General features: G+C 43.6%; 1 protein-coding gene across 3 annotated transcripts in view; it reads left to right on the top strand.

Moving 5' to 3' along the window:
- LOC126480694 (protein FAM193A-like) overlaps positions 1-21540 on the top strand; it is a 227483-nt gene that overhangs the window by 125253 nt on the left and 80690 nt on the right. For 2 of the 3 annotated variants that reach the window (XM_050103932.1, XM_050103934.1), the window contains exons 15-16: positions 9673-10350; positions 19073-19454. In XM_050103932.1, coding sequence (XP_049959889.1) covers positions 9673-10350; positions 19073-19454 — 1060 coding nt within the window. The remainder of the gene's footprint in view (positions 1-9672; positions 10351-19072; positions 19455-21540) is intronic. The other variant, XM_050103933.1, reaches the window with a different exon arrangement.

Here is a 21540-nt window from a genome sequence, read left to right as displayed (position 1 = left end):
GTTTGAATACCTCACTTGAATGAACATTCTGTCACCAGAACATCCCTCAGCAAAAGAACAATAACGTAAAGCGTGTTGAATACAAACGCCAACTTTGAATGTTTCTGGATCTCCTTCATACTCTTTTCCCCATCACCTTGTACCCAATTCCTCCAACTCCTTGTACTCAAGTTACTCCCACACCCCTGACCCCCTTGTACCCAATTTCTCCCACCACCTCTTACCCCCTTTCTCCCACCGCCTCTTATCCCCGTGTACACAGTTCCCCAACCACCACTGATCTCCTTCCTCCCACAACCTCTTACTACCTTGGCCTGCATCATTGAACTCCTTTCCCTCACCACTCTGTACCCCTCACCCTGCCCATTTCCTCCGATCCCTGACTCCAGTTGCCCATCCCCTCCTACCCCCTTTCGCCCGTCCCCTCGTGCCCCCTTTCGCCCCCCCTCCCCCCGCTTGGCCTATAGCCCCCCCCCTCTCCCCCACTTCTCTGCCCCCCCCTTTTACCCAATCCCTTTTCATGCCACCTTTCACACTTACAACTTCAACGTTTTACAGGGGAATTTACATGAAATTCAAAATGTAGAAAATAATGTGCTGGTGGAAGTAAAGCTGTGAGCATGGGTCACGAGCTCTGCGTAGGTAACTCACTCAGTGAAGTGCATGACTGCGAGAACCAAAGATCCTGAGTTGGGAGTACTGGTCCGACACACAGTTTTAATCTGTTCAGAAGTTTCATATTAGTGCATACACTGCTCAGTGCTAAAAATTCAGATGGGAGTTAAAATTTCATCCTTCATGTAGTTTTTGAGAGGAAAGTAAGTTTTCAAAGAGCATACATCAACAGTATGGCTGAAACTTCTTATTTGGATTGCATACTTAGTGGTAGGAGGCAGTTGACATGACATGGCTTATTTTCAACAATCAGTCATATATTTCCAGATATTAGAAAAGTTCCTACTTTACTTTTTTTGGATAATCAGTCTTGTGGCTGGTTTGATGTGGCCTGCCACAAATTTCTCAGAGTAGCACTTGCGACGTATGTCCTCAAATACTTGTTGGATGTATTCCAATCTCTGTTTTCCTCCACAATTCTTGCCCTCTGCAGCACCCTTTAGTACCATGCAAGTTATACCCTGATGTCTTAACCGCTGTCCTGTCATTCTGTCCCTTGTCCTTGTCAGTGTTTTCCACATATCGCTTTCATCTCTGATTCGGCGCAGGGCCTCCTCATTCCTTACCAGCCCACCTAATTTTCGACGTTCGCCTGTAGCACCACATCTCAAATGTTTTGATTCTCTTCTGTTCTGGTTTTCCCACAGTCCGTGTTTCACATCCATACAATGCTGTTCTCCAAATGTACATTCTCAGAAATTTCTTCCTCAGATCAAGGCCTGTGTTTGGTACTAGTAGACTTCTCTTGGCCAGAAATGCCCTTTTTGGCAGTGCTATTCTGCTTTTGATGTCCTCTATGCTCTGTCCATCATTGGTTATTTTGCTGCCTAGATAGCAGAATTCCTTAACTTCATCTACTTCGTGACCATCAGTCCTGATGTTAAGTTTCTCGCTGTTCTCATTTCTGCTGCTTTTCATTTCTTTCGCTTTTCTTTGATTTACTCTCTGTTGGTATTCTGTAGTCATTAGACTGTTCATTCCATTCAGCAGATCCTGTAATTCTTTTTCACTTTCACTCAAGATAGCAATGTCATCAGCGAGCGAATGGTATCATTGATATCCTTTTACCTTGAATTTTAATTCCACTTCTGAACCTTTCTTTTATTTCCATCACTGCTTCTTCAATGTACAGATTGAACAGTAGGGGTGAAAGAATACACCACTGTCTTAAAACCTTTTTAATCCGAGTACTTCGTTCTTGGTCATCCACTTTTATTATTCCCTCTTGGCTCTTGTACATATTGCATATAACCCATTTCTCTGTATAGCTTACCCCTATTTTTCTCAGAATTTCGAATATCTCGCACCATTTTACATTGTCAAACACTTTACCTAGGTTGACAGATCCTATGAATGTGTATTCATTTTTCTTCAGTCTTGCTTCCATTATCAACCGGAACCTTAGACTTGCTTCTTTGGTACCTTTACCTTTCTTAAAGCCAAGCTGACCATCATCTAATACATCCTCAGTTTTCTTTTCCATTCTTCTGTATATTATTCTAGTCAGCAACTTGGATGGGCTATTAATCTGATTGTGCGACGATTCTCACATTTGTCAGTTCTTGCAGTCTTCACAATTGGGTGGATGATACACTACCTGACTTCTGGAAAAGTGTCACCAGATAGTCTGGCGACACACTAACACAATCTATACGCCAACATGAATAGCTGTTTTATTGCCCCTTCCTGCAATGATTTTAGGAATTCTGGTGGAATGTTATCTGTTCCTTCTGCCTTATTTGATCTTAAATCCTCCAAAGCTCTCTTAAATTCTGATTCTAATACTGGATCCGCCAGCTCTTCTAAATCGACTCATGTTTCTTCTCCTATCACATTAGACAAATCTTCTCCCTCATAGAGGTGTTCAGTGTACTCATTCTACCTATCCCCCCCGCGGGTCCAGGGGTTAGAATAGACCCGAGGTATTCCTGCCTATCGTAAGAGGTGACTAAAATGGTTCAAATGGCTCTGAGCACTATGGGACTCAACATCTTAGGTCATCAGTGACCTAGAACTTAGAACTACTTAAACCTAACTAACCTAAGGACATCACACACACCCATGCCCGAGGCAGGATTCGAACCTGCGACCGTAGCAGTCCCGCGGTTCCGGACTGCAGCACCAGAACCACACGGCCACCGCGGCCGGCAGATGACTAAAAGGAGTCCCTCCCTCTCAAGGGGGTAGTTAGCACCTGCGTCTGGAGATGGACGGTTCCATGACCTATATTTGCGGTCATTTTGGTTTTTCACTTCTTCTGGTTTCTTCCTTCCTTTGGTTGGTTCCTTTCTTTGTTCTTCTCCATCTCACTGTCTTACTTACTTTTTCCCTTGCCTTCCTCTCCTTGCCCTCTCTGGTCTCCGCCTCGGCATTTGAGACAGTCCGTCCTTACTCTCCCTCTCTCCCTTCTTTTTCCTCTTCTTCCTTCCTCCCTGTGCGTGCCTGAAGGCCGACCCATGCGTTCGCACACGTAGCCGGTGACGGGGTAACGCGTAAATCCCCGCCATGGGTAGACAAGTAAGGCACGCACGTACCCCCTGGTAAAGGCCAGGCCCAGGGAGGGGTGAGAGCTGACACCTTCTGACCATGCCGATTGGTCCCTCCGTCTGTGTCTCGGGAGGTGTGAACTGAGGTGTAAACATTCACCTAAGGCGGGAGTGCCCTCTGAGAGGGTCTCCACAAGGAAAGAGCGCGCCATCGGAGACGCTGGGGGGTTCCTCCGCAATGGATTTCTCTTCTTCTTCTGTCTCGACTTCTGCCCAAAAACGGAAACTTGACCAACCGCCAGTGACAAAAGTACTACCGCCTGCCCCACAGTTCCTTGTAGTTTCTTGATCCGAGGACGGAAAGGATTTTTTGTCTGTCAACCCTTTCGTTATCCAGAAGGACGTAGATGCCATAGCCGGACCTGTCAAGTCTTGTACCAGGTTGCGTAACGGTACCTTGTTAGTAGAAACTGAGAGCCCCTTTCAGGCACAAAAACTGCTTAGGGCCACACTCCTGCACTTTTTCCCTGTCCGGGTGGAGGCTCACCGCACTTTGGATTCGTCTCGTGGTGTGGTATATACTAGATCACGCGATGGATTGACTGACGAGGAGATTCAGTCTTTCCTCGCTGAGCAGGGCGTGACGGCTGTCCATAGGGTCATGAAAAGGGTCAACAATGACCTTGTACCGACCCAGACACTTTTCTTGACCTTTGATAGTGTTCAGCTGCCGTCGCGCATCAAAGCAGGCTACGAGGTTATTTCTGTTCGCCCCTGTGTCCCGACACCTACGCGCTGCTACCAGTGTCAGCATTTTAATCACACTCGCCAGTCTTGTTCCAATGCGGCTAAATGTGTCACTTGTGGCAGGGATGCCCATGAGGGTGACTGTCCACCTGCGTCTCCTCGTTGTGTGAACTGTCAGGGTGACCATGCAGTGTCCTCCCGCGACTGTCCTATCTACAAGGAAGAACGCTGTATACAGGAAATTCGGGTCAAAGAGAAAGTGTCCGCCTTGGCTGCTCACAAGCTATTTGCTAGTAGGAAGCCCACGCTGCTCCCAGCGGGGAAATACAGTACTGTCCTCGCCTCTCCTCTGACTACCAGGGAGGTGGCGACACAGACATGCGATCTGACCTTCAGCACTACGGTCGTCCATTCGACCAGTGCTAAGATCGCCCGGTCGACGTCTCCTCTTCCTCCCGTCACCCCTCAGACACAAGCACCTTCATCAGCTTCTGCCAAGACGAAGACCCAGAAGTCAGATGCACGGGCCTTCAAGAAGGAACCGTCCTGTGCAGACTTCCTACGTACCTCGAACTCCCAGCCATCGACCAGTACTTCCACTAAACGATCTTCCAAGAAGGCTCATAGGAAGCACAGTTCTCCTCCTCCGCCACGGCGCATTTCTTCTCCTGTGCCACCCAGCGGTTGCCGCCCCAGGCCATCATCCATTTCGCCTGGCCGCACCGCTGGTAGCCGAACATCTGGCCGTTCACTGGCGGAGGAAGCTCCCCCTCCCGGCCATCTTAACAAGGTGGCCGATGAACCTATTGAACCAATGGACGATGACTCTCCGCCTACTGATAGCGGCGGCAGTGCTCGCTCGAAGCCAGGCCCTCAACGGCCTTCGAGGTGACCCCTTCTTGCATCTTCTTTTTCATCTCACGATGACACTTATTCACTGGAATATTCGCAGCATTCGCTCCAACCGAGAGGACTTAAAGTTGCTGCTCCGCTTGCACCCTCCACTCGTCGTAGCCCTCCAGGAAACGAAGCTACACCCATGCGATCAAATTACCTTGGCACACTACACCTGTATGCGTTTTGACCTACCCCCTGTGGCAGGTATTCCGGCTCATGGAGGGGTTATGTTGCTGGTCCGGGATGATATTTGCTACGATCCCATCACATTGCACACCGGCCTGCAGGCAGTTGCCTTCCGAATTACTCTCCCCACTTTTACATTTTCCATTTGTACCGTTTACACTCCATCGTTGTCTGCCGTTACCAGGGCAGACATGATGCACATTATTGCTCAGCTACCTGCACCATTTTTGTTAACTGGAGACTTCAATGTCCACCATCCCCTTTGGGGCTCTCCAGCATCCTGCCCGAGGGGCTCCCTGTTAGCAGACCTTTTCAACCACCTCAATCTTGTCTGCCTCAATACTGGTGCCCCTACTTTTCTTTCAGACACAACTCACACCTATTCCCATTTAGACCTCTCTATATGTACTACCCAACTTGCACGCCGGTTTGAGTGGTATGCACTTTCTGATACATACTCGAGCGACCACTTCCCGTGTGTTATCCATCTCCTGCATCATACCCCCTCTCTGTACTCAACTAGTTGGAACATCTCCAAAGCAGACTGGGGGCTCTTCTCTTCCAGGGTGACCTTTCAGCATCAAACCTTCACAAGCTGCGATAGTCAGGTCGCACACCTCACGGAAGTCATTCTCACTGCTGCTGAATATTCCATCCCTCACACTACTTCTTCTCCACGTCGCGTACCGGTCCCCTGGTGGACTGCAGCATGTAGAGACGCTTTACGTGCTCGTCTACGTACCTTTAAACGCCACCCTACAGTGGCGAATTGTATCAATTATAAATGATTACGTGCGTAGTGTCGTCGTATTATTAAAGAAAGCGAGAAAGCCAGCACCTTCAACAGTTTTACTCCTCCTTCTGTTGTCTGGGGTAGCCTGCACCGGCTATCTGGCACTAAGGTCCACTCACCAGTTTCTGGCTTTACGGTCGTGAATGATGTCCTTGTGGCCCCTGAGGATGTCTCCAATGCCTTCGGCCGCTTTTTCGCAGAGGTTTCGAGCTCCACTCATTACCACCCTGCCTTCCTCCCCCGAAAACAGGCAGAGGAGGCTAGGCCACCTAACTTCCGCTCATCGAATCGTGAAAGTTATAATGCCCCATTCACCATGCGGGAACTCGAACATGCACTTGCCCGGTCACGGTCCTCAGCTCCAGGGCCTGATTCTATTTATATTCAGATGCTGAAGAACCTTTCTCCTGCGGGTAAAGGTTTCCTTCTTCGTACTTATAATCACATCTGGATTGAGGGACATCTTCCCGCATGCTGGCGCGAGTCGATTGTTGTACTGATTCTTAAGCCGGGGAAGGACAGGCACTTGCCTTCCAGTTATCGACCCATCTCGCTTACCAGCTGTGTCTGTAAGGTGATGGTGTGAATGGTTAACTCTCGTCTGGTTTGGCTGCTCGAATCTCGACACCTACTTACCAATGTACAATGTGGATTTCGTAGGCGCCGCTCTGCTGTTGACCATCTGGTTACCTTGTCGACCTTCATTATGAATAACTTCTTGCGGAACTGCCCGACCGCGGCTGTGTTCTTTGATTTGGAGAAGGCTTACGACGCCTGTTGGAGGGCACGCATTCTCCGCACCATGCATATATGGGGCCTTCACGGTCGCCTCCCTCTTTTTATTCGTTCCTTTTTAATGGATTGACAGTTCAGGGTACTTGTGGGTTCTGTCCTGTCAGACACCTTTCGCCAGGAGAATGGGGTGCCACAGGGCTCAGTTTTGAGCTTCACTCTCTTCGCCATAGTGATCAATCCAGTAATGTATTGCCTCCCAGCTGATGTATCAGGCTCCCTTTTCGTGGACGATTTTACCATCTATTGCGGCGCCCAGCGTACATGTTTCCTGGAGCGCTGTCTTCAGCGTTCTCTTGACCGTCTTTACTCCTGGAGTGTCGCCAATGGCTTCCGTTTTTCTACCGAGAAGACGGTCTGTATTAACATCTGGCGCTACAAAGAGTTTCTCCCACCGTCCTTATGACTCGGTCCCATTGCTCTCCCATTCGTGGAGACAACAAAATTTTTAGGTCTTCCATTTGACAGGAAATTTAGCTGGTCTCCACATGTGTCATATTTGGCTGCCCGTTGTACCCGTTCTCTAAATGTCCTCCGTGTTCTCAGTGGTATGTCGTGGGGAGCGGATCGAACGATCCTACTTCGCCTATATTGGTCGATCGTCCGCTCCAAGCTGGATTATGGGAGCTTTGTATACTCCTCTGCACGGCCGTCCATCTTACGCCGCCTCAACTCCATACAACATCGGGGTTTACGTCTTGCGATCGGAGTGTTTTATACTAGTCCCATCGAGAGTCTTCATGCTGAAGCCGATGAATTGCCACTCACCTACTGGCGCGATATACTGCTTTGTCGGTATGCCTGTCGGCTACTGTCAATGCCCGACCTCCCGTCTTATCGTTCCATTTTTGACGACTCTCTCGACAGTCAATACGGGTTGTATGTCTCTGCCCTGCTACCCCCTGGAGTCCGCTTTCGTCGCCTCCTTCAACACCTTGATTTTTCACTCCCTGCAACCTTTAGAGTGGGCGAGAGCCACACGCCACCTTGGCTCCAGGCTCAGGTTCGTGTTCACCTTGACCTCAGCTCACTCCCAAAGGAGGTTACCCCCGGTTCGGTATACCCCTCCCATTTTCTCGAACTTCGTTCGAAGTTCATTAATATGACCTTCATTTATACAGATGGCTCTAAGACCAATGACGGTGTCGGGTGTTCTTTTATTGTCGGGGCACAAAGTTTCAAATACCGGCTCCATGGCCATTGTTCGGTCTTCACAGCTGAGCTCTTTGCCCTCTACCAGGCTGTTCTTTACATCTGCCGCCACCGATCCAACGCTCTCTTCAGCAGCTGGTGGACGACGGTTCTCCGGTTAGCTTTATGTGGGTTCCTGGCCATGTCGGTATCCCTGGGAACGAAGCTGCAGATGCCACGGCCAAGGCTGCGGTCCTCCAGCCTCGGACAGCTTCTTGTTGTGTCCCTTCATCAGATTGTAGCAGGGTCATTTGTCGGCGCATTTTATTGCTGTGGCATGCCGATTGGGCTGCACTTTCGGACAACAAGCTTCGGGTCTTGAAACCTCTTCCTGTGGCTTGGACGTCGTCCTCACGCCCTTTTCAGCGGGAGGAGGTCGTTTTGGCCCGGATACGAATTGGACACTGCCGGTTCAGCCATCGCCATCTGCTGACGGCTGCGCCGGCACCCTTCTGCCCATGTGGGCAATTGCTGACGGTCCGCCACAATTTAACGTCTTGTCCGGATTTTAATACACCGCGTCTTGATCTTGGCCTGCCGTGTACTCTGGATGCCATTTGAGTGGATGACCCAGGAGCAGCTGCTCGCGTTCTTCATTTTATCAACTTGACAGACCTGTCTAAGGACATTTGATTATGCCTTTTTTTTTTAAAATCCTCTGCATGTCTATGTCTTTTATAGTATTGTCCCTTTTAGTTGCTGTTTTAACCTTGTGCCTCGCGGTGCATTCCTAACTTAGTCTGGGCGCTAATGACCATTGTAGTTGTGCGCTCTCTTAGCTTCCCTGTGCTTCCTATTTATTTCATTCCTCAGTGACTTGTATTTCTGTATTCCTGAATTTCCCTGAACATTTACGTACTTCCTTCATTCACTGATCAACTGAAGTATTTTTTCTGTTACCCACAGTTTCTTCACAGTTACCTTCTTTGTACCTATGTTTTCCTTTCCAACTTTTATGATTGCCATATTTAGAGATGTCCATTCCTCTTAAACTGAACTGCCTACTTAACTATCCCTCATTGCCACCCCTATAGCCTAGAGGACTGAAAAGCGTATCTCTTCAACTCTTCATCACTACTACATTGTGATCTGAGTCTATATCTGCTCTTGGGTACACCTTGCAATCTAGTATCGGGATTTCGGAATCTCAGCCTGACCATGGTGTAACTTGACTGAAATCTTCCCTTATCACACAGCCTTTTCCAAATATACCTCCTCCTCCTCTTGTGATTCTTGAACCGAGTGTTTGCTATTATTTGCTGAAATTTACTACAGAACTCAATTAGTCTTTCTCTTCTCTCTCATTCCTTGTCCCAAGCCCATATTCTCCTGTAACCTTTTCTTTTGCTCATTCCCCTACAACTGCATTCCAGCCCCCCATGACTAGTAGATTTTCATCTCCCTTAACATACTGTATTTCCCTTTCAATATCCTCATATACGTTATCTCGCTCTTCTTCTTCAGCTTGTGACGTTGGCATGTATACCTGAACTATTGTTGTCAGTGTTGGTTTGCTGTCGATTCTGGTAAGAACAACCCTGTCATGAGCTGCTCACAGTAAAATGCTCTTTTCTCGACCTTCCTATTCATAACTAATCCCACTCCCATTATGCCATTTTCTGCTGCCCTATACTCATCTTACCAGAAATCCATGTTTTCTTTCTGTGTCACTTCACTGACCCCTTATATATGTAGATTGAGCCTTTGATTTCCCTTTTCAGATTCTCTAACTTCCCTACCACATTTGAACTTTTGACAATCCACTCCCCAACTCATGTAACGTAATCCTTTTGTTGGTTACCCAATCTTCATTATTATTTTTTTTGTATGTTACTGTTTTCAACATAAGTTTTTTTGTGACATACAGTAAGAAAATATTCTGAAAAATTAAACTCTTTATTGCAGCCTTCAGTTGCACCAGTAAGCCGAAACTATCAGGAAATGAGGGAGCGATTGCGTTTGCTGTTAACAAAAAAGAAGGCAAAACGCAAAGCTGGTGCAGCTGGACCTCCAACAACAGCAGCCACAAGCTCAGCAACACCAAGTGTACGGTCTGAAAAATCACAGAGTGTAAGTTCAACAAGTGTAGGTGCACCTGCTTCCAATGCCCCAACTTCCTCCAAGACACCCCACCAGCAACAACAGAAACCAGCTCAGCAGCAGCAGTCGCAGCAGCAGCAACAGCAACAAGTACATCAACAGCAACAGTTGCAGCAGCAGCAGCAGCAGCAGCAACAACAACAACAACAACAACACCAACAACAACAACACCAGCAGCAGCAGCAGCAGCAGCAGGAGTCACCACACACTCAGCAGAATGTACAGCAACAGCAACATCGTCAGCACCATGAACCGCAGCAACCGGAACAATTTCACCACCACCACCACCACCATCACCCCCAGCATCACCACCACCACCATCACCACCATCATCATCATCAACAGCAGCAGCAGCAGCAGCAGCAGCGTCAGCAGCAAGACGTGAAAGATCCGCGTGATCTTGAAGCTCTTCTCGATTTCATTGAGGGACGTTGTAAAGATGCCAAGAAAGCTGCTAAAAAAGCCAGGCAAAAACAAAGAAAGGTATGTTGCATTGTATTCCTCACTAGAGCAGATTTATGAGCATTCTTTCACACGTTGTATTGTTTCCCTCTTGTTTTTATTATGGATTTATACTTTTCCTACATGGCATACTCCTGAGGCTCCCTGATGCAGTCGATAACCACAGCAGACACTGAGAGATTGTTTAACACTTGTTGGCATGTCTTCATTGCCCAAGATGCTTTTTCTTCTTCTTCTTTTTTTTCCCAGGTGTGCCATGCTCACAACTCTGTTTGCTACTCAACGTATCAGTACTACTCAGTTGCTGCTGGGGTACTGCTTAATCCCTGTGTTTCACTGTGCTTTTTTAATAGATGTTGTTAAACCAAATATTACAGTAGAATATTTTGGAATACACTGCACTGAAAGCGTATAGAAAATTTCATTTAAAAAGATTGTGTTTGTGACATCCTCCATTGACACTTGGTGTCCAATGAAATACTTAAGAATAACTTTCATTTGGGATGATGTTATCTACAAACTGTAAAATTGAGGTTGTTAATATCAACCAAGATGTCAGAGAAGCTGCACCTGTTAACTCTTAGATAGCCAGTGTATGTGATACTTTAGGGTTGCGTTACACTGAAGCTCCAAAGGACTGCTATAGGCATGCGTATTCAAATACAGAGATACATAAACAGGCAGAATACGGCACTGTGGTCAGCAATGCATATATAAGACAACAAGTGTCTGGTGCAGTTGTTAGATCAGTTACTGCTGCTAAAATGCCAGGTTGTGAAGATTTAAGTGAGTTTGAACATTGTGTTATAGTTGGTGCAAGAGCGATGCGACACAGCATCTCTGAGGTAGCGATGAAGCAGGGACTTTCCTGAAGACTATTTCATGAGTGTACCACGAGTATCAGGAATCTATTAAAACATCGGATCTCTGACATCACTGCAGCCGGAAAAAGATCCTACAAGAACAGGACAAACGACTGAAGAGAATAGTTCAACGTGGCAGAAGTGCAACTCTTTCACAAATTGCTGTAGATTTCAGTGCTGGGCCAACAGCAAATGTCAGCATGCAAACCATTCAACAGAACATAATCGTTATGGGCTTTTGGAGCTGAAGGCCCACTCTGTATTACCCTTGATGACTGCATGACATAAAGCTTTACGCCTCGTCCGGGCCTGTCAATATCGACATTGGACTGTTGATGACTGGAAACATGTTGCCTGGTCGGACGAGTCACGTTTCAAGTCGTGTCGAGCGGATGGACGTGTTCGGGTATGGCGACAACCTCATGCATCCATGGACCCTGCATGTCAGCAGAAGACTGTTCGAGCTGGTAAAGGCTTTTTAATGGTGTGGGGCATGTGCAGTTGGAGTGATACGGAACCCCCAATACGTGTAGATACGACTTGTACAGGTGACATGTGCGTAAGCATCTTGTCTGAACACTTGCATCCATTTATGTCCATTGTGCATTCTGATGGAGATGGGCAGTTCCAGCAGGACAGTGTGACACCCCACATGTCCAAAATCGCTACAGTGTGGCTCCAGGAACACACTTCTGATTTTGAACAGTTCCGCTGGCCACCAAACTACTCAGACATGAACATGATTGAGCATACCTGGGATGCCTTGCAACGTGCTGTTCAGAAGAGATCTCCACCCCCTTGCATTCTTACGTGTTTATGGACAGTCCTGCAGGATTCATGGCGTCAGTTCCCTCCATCTCTACTTCAGCCATTAGTCGAGCCCATGCTTCATCATGTTGCGGCACTAGTGCATGTGCGTGGCGGCCCTACATGATGTTAGGCAGGTGTATCAGTTTCTTTGGTTCTTCAGTGTGTTTTTTTTCTATATAGTCCTTTGGGCCATTGTGTGATCAGTGGTTCTGTGATAAACTCGATTAACTGCATCAATTGAGGTCCCCCCCCCCCCCCCCCTTAATTACTGAACTTATCTTCCTGTCCATAACATTAGGATATGATAAAATTGTTTCAAGACGCTTTCTGAAGGCTGTGCACATGCTCATGCCGATAGCCAAGGGAGTTAGATGGTTTCGTGTTCCATAGATCATTTGTTTGGTAAATCATAATAATAATGATAATTTCAGATGTTCATAAAAATAAAAAAATATATTGGGCAACTCTATTTTTAGTGTAGAATATGATGGAGTACTTTCCAAAAGAAAATTCTCACTAGCAGCTTGGGGGGGAATGAAAACTAATGTCACAAGAAATTTTGAAGGAAAATAATTTTTTACTTCAACCTGTGGTAGTAACAGAATGACTAATGTAAATGGACTGGGGAAAAAAAAATGAACATCCTCAAAGTTTACAGATGCATACGCTGTGTCTTTTATCTTGGAAACATTATTTTTGGCAACATTTCAGGTATCATTATCGTATCGTATAACGTACAGAGTCAGATTACTTCCATGATATTCCGTGCGCAGCAGCATGCGAGTTGTTGTGGGCCGTCACCAATAGTTTTGTTTGTACAGCTCGCTTTAATATGACTGAGAATATTCCCTACTCCCCGAAAATATTTTACTGGCTGCTAATACATGTCTTTCATCATTACACCCGTCACTCAGAATGCCAATACACGCTACGCAAAAATAATTGTAGTAATTTTGAAGCCAATATTTTCACTGAAGTCGAGCAAAATATTTGTTAAAAGGTTTAGTGAAACACAAGTTTTATCTAAATTTGCTGTAAGCCTATTATTCTCAGCATGCAATATGTGCTTGGTACACAAAAACTTCGTTCTTACTACTGCATGTCTTGTGTTACAAATTTCTTCCATCATTACAGTTTCTGAATTAAAAACCAAGTGGGTGGAGAAGACAGTGCATTGAAGTGGACTGGCCAGAATAATCAGTTTTATCACGGACATTGCCCTCTATTTCTCTAGCCATTGGATACAATTCTGCATTCTAGCTTTCTGTTAAAGTCGTCAAATATCGTAGACTTCTATGCTCTTGTCGGAGAATCAGAGTAGGTGCTGGGATTGTTCTGGTATTACTGCACTGTTTATATATACAGTCGATACAGAGGCACCACAACGTTTTGTCATTTTATGAACTGCGTTACTCTTACTACAAAACAGCCAGTAAATTCTTCTCTGAAAAAAGGAGTTAAATTTCGAATGTACAACTAAACCAAATACAGTAAGATTATATCTGAATGTAAAGACATTCAGTACAGGTTTTTAGGAAAAACTGTTGTTAATTAATGCAGAATTGACAATCTTATTTTAATTGACAATTACTGTCGAGTAAACTAATTGCTACCGCTTGTGATAAATTTATCAGATGTCTACTGTAAGGGAAAAACATTCGCAGTATATCCCCTAGTATTGAAATAAATAGACAGACATTTAAATCAAGTCAGCTTTTTACATAGACGGCACTTACCTAAACTGAAGGATCTTCTGGCTCCGTGTCTCCAGATTCACTGTTGCTCGTTTCAGCCAGGTTCCAAATTCCACTATGGTGTCTCTTAAACCCAAGAAACCAGTTTCTTGCAATGCTTCTGTGTGTTTTACGCACCTCTCCCAGTCCTGCTGAGTAACATTTTCAAGAGCTTCATGTGTTAGCTTCTCGACATCAGCAGGTTTGCAAGTAGTATTTATTTTCGCTACTTCTTGCTTTACGTGGGGCCATATCAATTCAATGGGATTATACTGGCAGTGATACGGTGGTAGACGTGTCCCATTTCGTTTACCAGTTGATCTAATTCATAAGTCTTTTTGGCACCTACGATTTCTTCCTGAGACAGGAGTTCAGCCTTCGTTTTATTGACTGAAAATGAAACATTCTTTCTCTTCAACTTCTCAATAATATCTGTGTTGCGCCAATTTGAATGTGGCAGCTTTTCTGTCGGAATGGAGTGGTATCTGAAGTTATCCGTCATGATAATTGACCCTTCTTCCAGTACAGACAAGAGTCGAATAAACCGATTCTTCAAAACTTCTTCATTAATTTCCGAATGGTAATCAGATTGGCAAGAACTTTTCCCACCACGAAAAACAAGTTTGGCCTCTGGTATGAAGCCTGTGGTTAATAAACCAGTGTGGGCAATTATTAATCAGCCACCTCTATCAGTAGGCACTTTCAAACCACCATTTTCTTTAGAGTTATGCCATATATATTTATTGGTGTGGTTCTGTGAAACCCAAGTTTCATACAAGTACACTACAGGCCTGGTGTCTTCAGCACACAAAAAGTGCATTGTACGCAAAAACTTTGCTCTTGCTGCTGCAATGTCTCTGCGTTCCATTAAGAATTTCCATCTGTCATTACACTTCTTGAATCGGAAACCAAGGGAGCAGAGAAGATGAAGAATGGAGGTCTCTGAGCCTGAGTAATTAATTTTTTCATGGAAGTGAGCCTGTATTTTTTTAGCCGTTGGATCGTCTCCTCTGTCGTAATATCCAAGTGCACTTGTACGCGCGAGCTCTTTGTTAAAGTCGTCAAAGTCAGTTGATTTCCATTCACGTTTGTATCCCTTTCTTGGAGAATCAAAACACTCATTCATGTCTGGAGATTCTGCCAATAACACAGATTTGCTAATATGGCCTACAGTTGACTTGGAGACACCACACACGTTAGCAGTAAGTTTATGAATTTGCGCAAAATTTAAGCTATTCCTCACTTCTTCATTGTCGGTCAGATCAATAAAAAACTCTAGTACATTAGATTGATAATTTCCGATTGTTTACCAATGTCTTTCCGCCCTTTACGTATGCCGACCAGTGGAGTGCTACAAGTAGGCACTTTCTGGTGCATTGTTGTTCACCATCGAACACACGTCAAAGCACCTGTCTGAAGACAGTAAGACTCTAAGATCAGATGTGAACACTCGATATAGCATGGTAACACTGAGCTTTCATCTGCTCACACCACTAATGGTACCCACATGGCAACAAAGCCGAGAGGCGGGCGAATCGCAGCATGCAATCCTTGCTGGCGGCAGGCAGTGGCTGTGACCTTGAGGACTCTACTTTGGTGCTGGCCACTATAGTAATTCCTACCCACACATTTTACATACTACAATAATATAAATTTTTCTACAGAATAGAAGGAATTGTTAAGGAGAAACTGTTTGTTTTCAAATGTTGCTTTTCTTTCTCTTGGGCATTTGCTATCACTGGGTAACTGGTCAAAAATTTTGGTTGCAGCATTGTTGCGTGTATTTTTGTGTTAATGACAGCTTAAATGTGGAGTAATGAATGTCATTTTCCTTCTGGTGTTGTAATCATGTACATCATTTTTCATTTTGAACAGTAGTGGATTATTTACAAGAAACTTCATGAGGGAATAAATATACTATGAAGCAGTAGTCAGAATGCCCAACTCATTAAACAGATGTCTGCAAGATGATTATGGGTGAGCACCAGATATAATTCATACAGCACACTTTTGAGCAAGAAAGACTTTCTGTCCTAAAGATGAGTTACCCCAGAACATTACTCCATATGACATTATTGAATGAAACTGTGCAACTTACTAATTTGTCTCTCCAAGTTTTTCAGTGATTCAAGGTGCAATTGTGACTGAACTAGGTTGTTTTAGGAGTTTCAAAGTGTGTTTGTTTCATTATAAATCCTCAGCAATATGGACAGCTAAGCATTCTTAAGTTCCCATTCTATTTATTACACTTTAAGACAAAAAAGAAAAACAAATGCACTATGAAGTTAGTATCCAAATGAGGTGCAATTCGGTAGATGTGACATACTTGTGCAGGCAAACAAATGATTATAATTTCAGAAAAATTGGATGATTTATTCAAGAGAAAGATCTACACAAATTGAGCAAGTCAATAATGTGTTGGTTCACCTCTGGCCCTTATGCAAGCAGTTATTTCGTTTGGAACTGGTTGATATGTCGGATGTCGTCCTGGGAGTATATTGCCAAATTCTGTCAAATGGGTGCTTTAGATCTTCAAAAATCACAGGCTGGTTGGAGGGCTTTGACTTTAGTGCTGCAAATGTTCTCAGTTGGGTTGAGATCCTGTGATCTTGCTTGCCAAAGTAGGGTTTGGCAAGCATGAAGACAAGTAGTGGAAACTCTTACCAAGTGCGGGAACTGTAAGCCCAGGATGGCTTGTGATGAAGAGCAAAAAAAGGGGCATAGAATATGATGAACGTACCACTGTGCTGTAAGGGTGCTGCAGATGACAACCAGAGAGGTCATGCTATGAAAAGAAATGGCATCTGCAGTATCTTGGTTGTTGGGCATTATGACAGGCAGAAGTCACGTTGATATGCCACCACTGTACAGGGAGAACACTTTCCACTAATAGGAAATGACACCACTTTGTACTTGTCAAATACAAAAAAAAAATAAAGTATAAAATATCCATTGCACCAACTGTGTGCCCAGGAATGAAGGTAGACAGATAGAAAGTGCAGTTGTGGTCAATTTCATTGCAGGAAAAACTGAGTGGGCAAGTAACCTATGGCAGAGTGAGCCATATGATCACTGAGCATATGACATCCACATAGGTACCAGGTTAAGGCAAATACTGCCAGCTCTAGTGGAAGTAGTGGAACGCACATCGTATGCTAGTACAGTACACCATCATTTGCACATAATGGCGTGGATGACATAAACAAACCTCACAGACCGGAAATCCACACATATAACAAGATTCTCCCTTTCATGTGAAACAACCTGATCACCAGATAGTAGTCTGGCTCATAACAACCTGTGTGCTGGATACATAAGTACATGCCCATACACATCATGTTCGTCAAAATCTACAATTACACAAAACCATAAAAAACCCTTTTTTAGCACAATTATGAAAGTTTTTTTACAATTTGTACAAACTTTTTTCTAAACAGTTTCAGGCTTTTCCAAAAACCTGTAAAAATTCAAAACATTTAAAACATACTTATTTGGAAAATTGGGTCATGCAGGCACACAAAGAAACTGCATTTATAAATACATCTGTTAGCAGCAGCTCCTGATGTCAGACAACAATGTGGTGTACCAACAGACCAGGATATTTAGACATTTGCATATAATCTGTAACAACCCATTTATAGAGGAGATAAGGGGGACACATTTGTAAATGCAGTGGTTCTTGTCTGTCATTTCCTTCTCATTGGTTACATGTTATTACAGCATGGAAACTTGGGACTATTTACAGGTGTCACATTCTCATACTTGGTAGTTGTGGGTGTCTATGGGTGGATGATGTATAGTACAGATTCAACCTATCTGTTTAAGGTTTGTTAAATTATATTTCCAAATAAATTTGTCTTAAATTTTTCAAATTTTTAAAAGTTTTTGGAAAATGTCTTAAATAGCCCAAAAAACTTTGTAAAAGTTGTAAAAATACTCTTGTGACTGTACTAAAATGTGTTTTTATAATTTTTGTGTAATTGTAAATTTTGATGAATTTGATGATGTGTATGGGTGTATACTTATGTGCCCAGTATGCTGGTTGTCATGTGCCGGATTGTTCTATGGTGAGCTGCTTGTTTTGCCTGAAAGGAAGAGTCTTGATGTACATGTGGATTTCTGGTCTGTGAGGCCTACTTCGTTTATTTCATACATGCTGTGGTGTGTGAATCATGGTTCACTTTACTAGCATACAGTGTGTGTTCTGCATACTCACACTAGAGCTGGCATTATTTGCCTTAAGTTAGTATCTGTGTGGATGTCAAATGCTCACTGATCAGAGGTATATTTTGGATAATGGTTTTTCAGTGTAGTTCTTGTAGGAATATCAGTGATTCTCCAGAGTATTTCTGTGAGAGTGCCACATATTGATTTGTTCACACACATGGCACATGTTGATTGTACATGTGACTGTTTGCTCTGCCATAGGCTACTTGCTTGCTCAGTTTTGCCAGTGATGTACTTGGACCATGACTACACTTTCTATTTGTCCACCTCCATTGCTGGGCATGCATTTGGTGCAATGTATATTTTAGACTTTCTTTTTTATAAGTTGTACCAGCCAATGTGGTGTATTTTCCTGTGAATGGAAAGTGTTCTCATTGCAGTGGCGGCGTATATGCATGTTAGTAAGAATTTTGCAAAGATATGTACACTAATGCTTATGTACTTTTTATCATTGATGTGCAGGTTTGTACAGAGATAATTTCTTTGCAATGGATTTACTTTTTGTATATTGTAGATCTGATGATAACGTCTACTGTGATGGTTCTTGTAATCTTCTCTAAGATGTGACTAAGGATTTCCTGTTCTTAACAGCCATCTTTACTTTTATTGGACTAATTATTTAGAAGTGTATGTAATTGATTATGTAGAAGTGTGTGTAATTGCATATGCAGTTGTTCTGTTATATATTTTTCTAGAGCTAGAGCAGATACCTCTTTCTTGAAATTGTGAGTCAGTATAACTGTACAACAAAACTTAAGTACCTCCAGTTTATGCCATATGGTGAGAGATGACCAGACAATCGTATCAGATCTAACAACCACGGTCAGTTTAATGCAAAACTCTGTATGTCGTCTTTAGTCTCATGGAACAGTGCTTTTTTTTAAATGGATGATGAAGTGAGTAAATTTTATTTCAGATCAAAGATTAATTGTTCGTTAATTATGAAAGTTAAGAATTTATAGATTTGTGGCACTGATACATCATAAATCCAAAATTTGTGGATTGTTTTTTTTTTAGGTCAGGTGATATTTTGCATGTTCTTTGAAGATTTGTTTTCAATGTAAAATAATATTCAAAATATATGTGTAGTAACATCTTCATATTTTACAGCTCGAAGAAAAGGAAAGAAAGGACCAAGAAGAGGCCCAGAGGCTTAAACTCGAAGAAATTCAGAACAAAACTCCAGAAGTGACTATCACTGTTGTGAATACACCTGGTAGTACAAATGCCTCTTCAGATGCAACAGATTCTTCATCTTTGAAACCAAAAAAAAATTCTAAGAAGGCGGATGTGGCTGCTTCTTCTGCTTCTCAGAATAAGTCTGATGGTATAACAGCTGTCACACCAACGCAGCAAGGACCACAGATGGTTACTATCAAGAGAGTCATGGAACCTAATGGTGCAGAGCCTACTGTGACAATCACGTTAAAGGGGGCGACACCTGATAAAGACAAAGTACTTTTTACCTTGGTCAATGGACAAGGTGACTACCGTACGTTAAGTTTCTTATTTAAAGCATATTAGTGTAAGGAAATTACATTACTTTGCTTTCAGATATGTTAAAAACGTAGAACGTATAAAGTACACAAAATGTTTGGTCATTGTGGAATGCTAAAATACAATCATGCCTTACATGGAGGCATTCCTTAACCCTTCCTATCAGAAACTAACCGTTAGAATCTGAACAGTTTCAAATAGAATTTTGCACCACTTACAGTGAAATTTTGTAAAACATTTTTTGCCTAGGAATGGTTAATTATGACAGTTGAAAGATAAAAAGTTAATGGCATTCATCTTCGTTTCACAAACTAGTTCGAAACAATTGAGGGGGGTGGGGGTCAGACATTTTGTGTGCCTGAAAGGCTACTATGTTAGGAAAAAGTAAATTGTTGTGTAGAATGTGTTCATCACTTGAAATACTCTACTGAATTCATCTTTGTGTGTGAAACTGGATGGATAATGGAATGCTATGATATTGTCCCTTGCACACCATAAATATGTCTTCATGTGAACCTGCATGAATAAGGCTTTCATAATGAGGGCCCATATTCAACAGTCCCTGGGAAAAAAAAAAAAAAAAACCCACTGTATCTCCCCTCATCCTCACAACAGTTGGGTCCCTCTTGTCCTGTCACCTGTTGACATCCCCCCTCCCCCCCTCTCCCTTTTTATTTTTCCACAATGTATCCCTCTTTCTGCTCTTGAGGAGCCTAACAGTTCAAAAAGCTAGGATAGTTTTTTGTACTTTTATTTGGTTTTGTCAGTTGTGCTTAGAATTTTGCTTCCTGATGGTAAATATGGCCACACAATTGTATCCATCTTCTTATAGTTTTATAGTTTTTCAAGTTAATTATTCTTCTGTTACAAAAGTACATTCTTATCATATTTGGTAGTTAAGTCAATTTGTTATCCATATTACTCTCCTATTTATGGATTTACTTCGGCTTTGGTTTAGGTGTCATTCTTCCCAAAACATTGATGATCTGTCTCCAATACCCAAGAACCAATTTGTTGCAGAAGTGTTCCTCTTGAGATGTTGTGTATGCTGTTGCAGTCCATAATTACGAATTTTTATATGGTCTCACTAATATGAGTACAGTAATGCAGTTACTGAGGCATATATGTTTATCCTCTGTAGTAGGTCCTGTGCAGAAATATAAGGATGTGAATAGCTGACCAATATGTACCTTCAAGTGGCGAAATTCCATGAACTCACTTCGATCAACAGAGTGATAGACAGTTGAGCATGGGAGAGGGAGATGTTGTTTGTTCATTTATCTGTGCACACAATATGGCAGCAATAACTGACCTTTTCTGTTCTAGATGCAGTCACATGCAGTGTTGGATTTGCTTAGCAGAGTGGTAATAGTCTTGTCATTAGAATGAGATTTTCACTCTGCAGCGGAGTGTGCACTGATATGAAACTTCCTGGCAGATTAAACCTGTGTGCCGGACCGAGACTCGAACTCGGGACCTTTGCCTTTCGCGGGGGAGTGCTCTACCAACTGACCTACCCAAGCACGACTCACGCCCTGCCCTCACAGCTTCACTTCTGCCAGTACCTCGTCTCCTACCTTCCAAACTTTACAGAAGCTCTCCTGCGAACCATGCAGAACTAGCACTCCTGAAAGAAAGGATATTGCGGAGACATGGCTTAGCCACAGCCTGGGGGATGTTTCCAGAATGAGATTTTCACTCTGCAACGGAGTGTGCGCTGATATGAAACTTCCTGACAGATTAAAACTGTGTGCCGGACCGAGACTCAAACTCGGGGCTTGGAAACATCCCCCAGGCTGTGGCTAAGCCAAGTCCCCGCAATATCCTTTCTTTCAGGAGTGCTAGTTCTGCATGGTTCGCAGGAGAACTTCTGTAAAGTTTGGAAGGTAGGAGACGAGGTACTGGCAGAAATGAAGCTGTGAGGACGGGGCGTGAGTCATGCTTGGGTAGGTCAGTTGGTAGAGCACTTGCCCGCGAAAGGCCCCGAGTTCGAGTCTCGGTCCGGCACACAGTTTTAATCTGCCAGGAAGTTTCAGTCTTGTCATTTTTCTGTACACTTTCGTAACTAGTTTAGGACATTT

Source organism: Schistocerca serialis, chromosome 5 (genome assembly GCF_023864345.2).
Source record: "Schistocerca serialis cubense isolate TAMUIC-IGC-003099 chromosome 5, iqSchSeri2.2, whole genome shotgun sequence".
NCBI classification, from domain to species: domain Eukaryota; kingdom Metazoa; phylum Arthropoda; class Insecta; order Orthoptera; family Acrididae; genus Schistocerca; species Schistocerca serialis.
The sequence above is the reverse complement of the archived record's forward strand: the minus strand, read 5'-3'. Positions and strand labels throughout refer to the sequence as shown.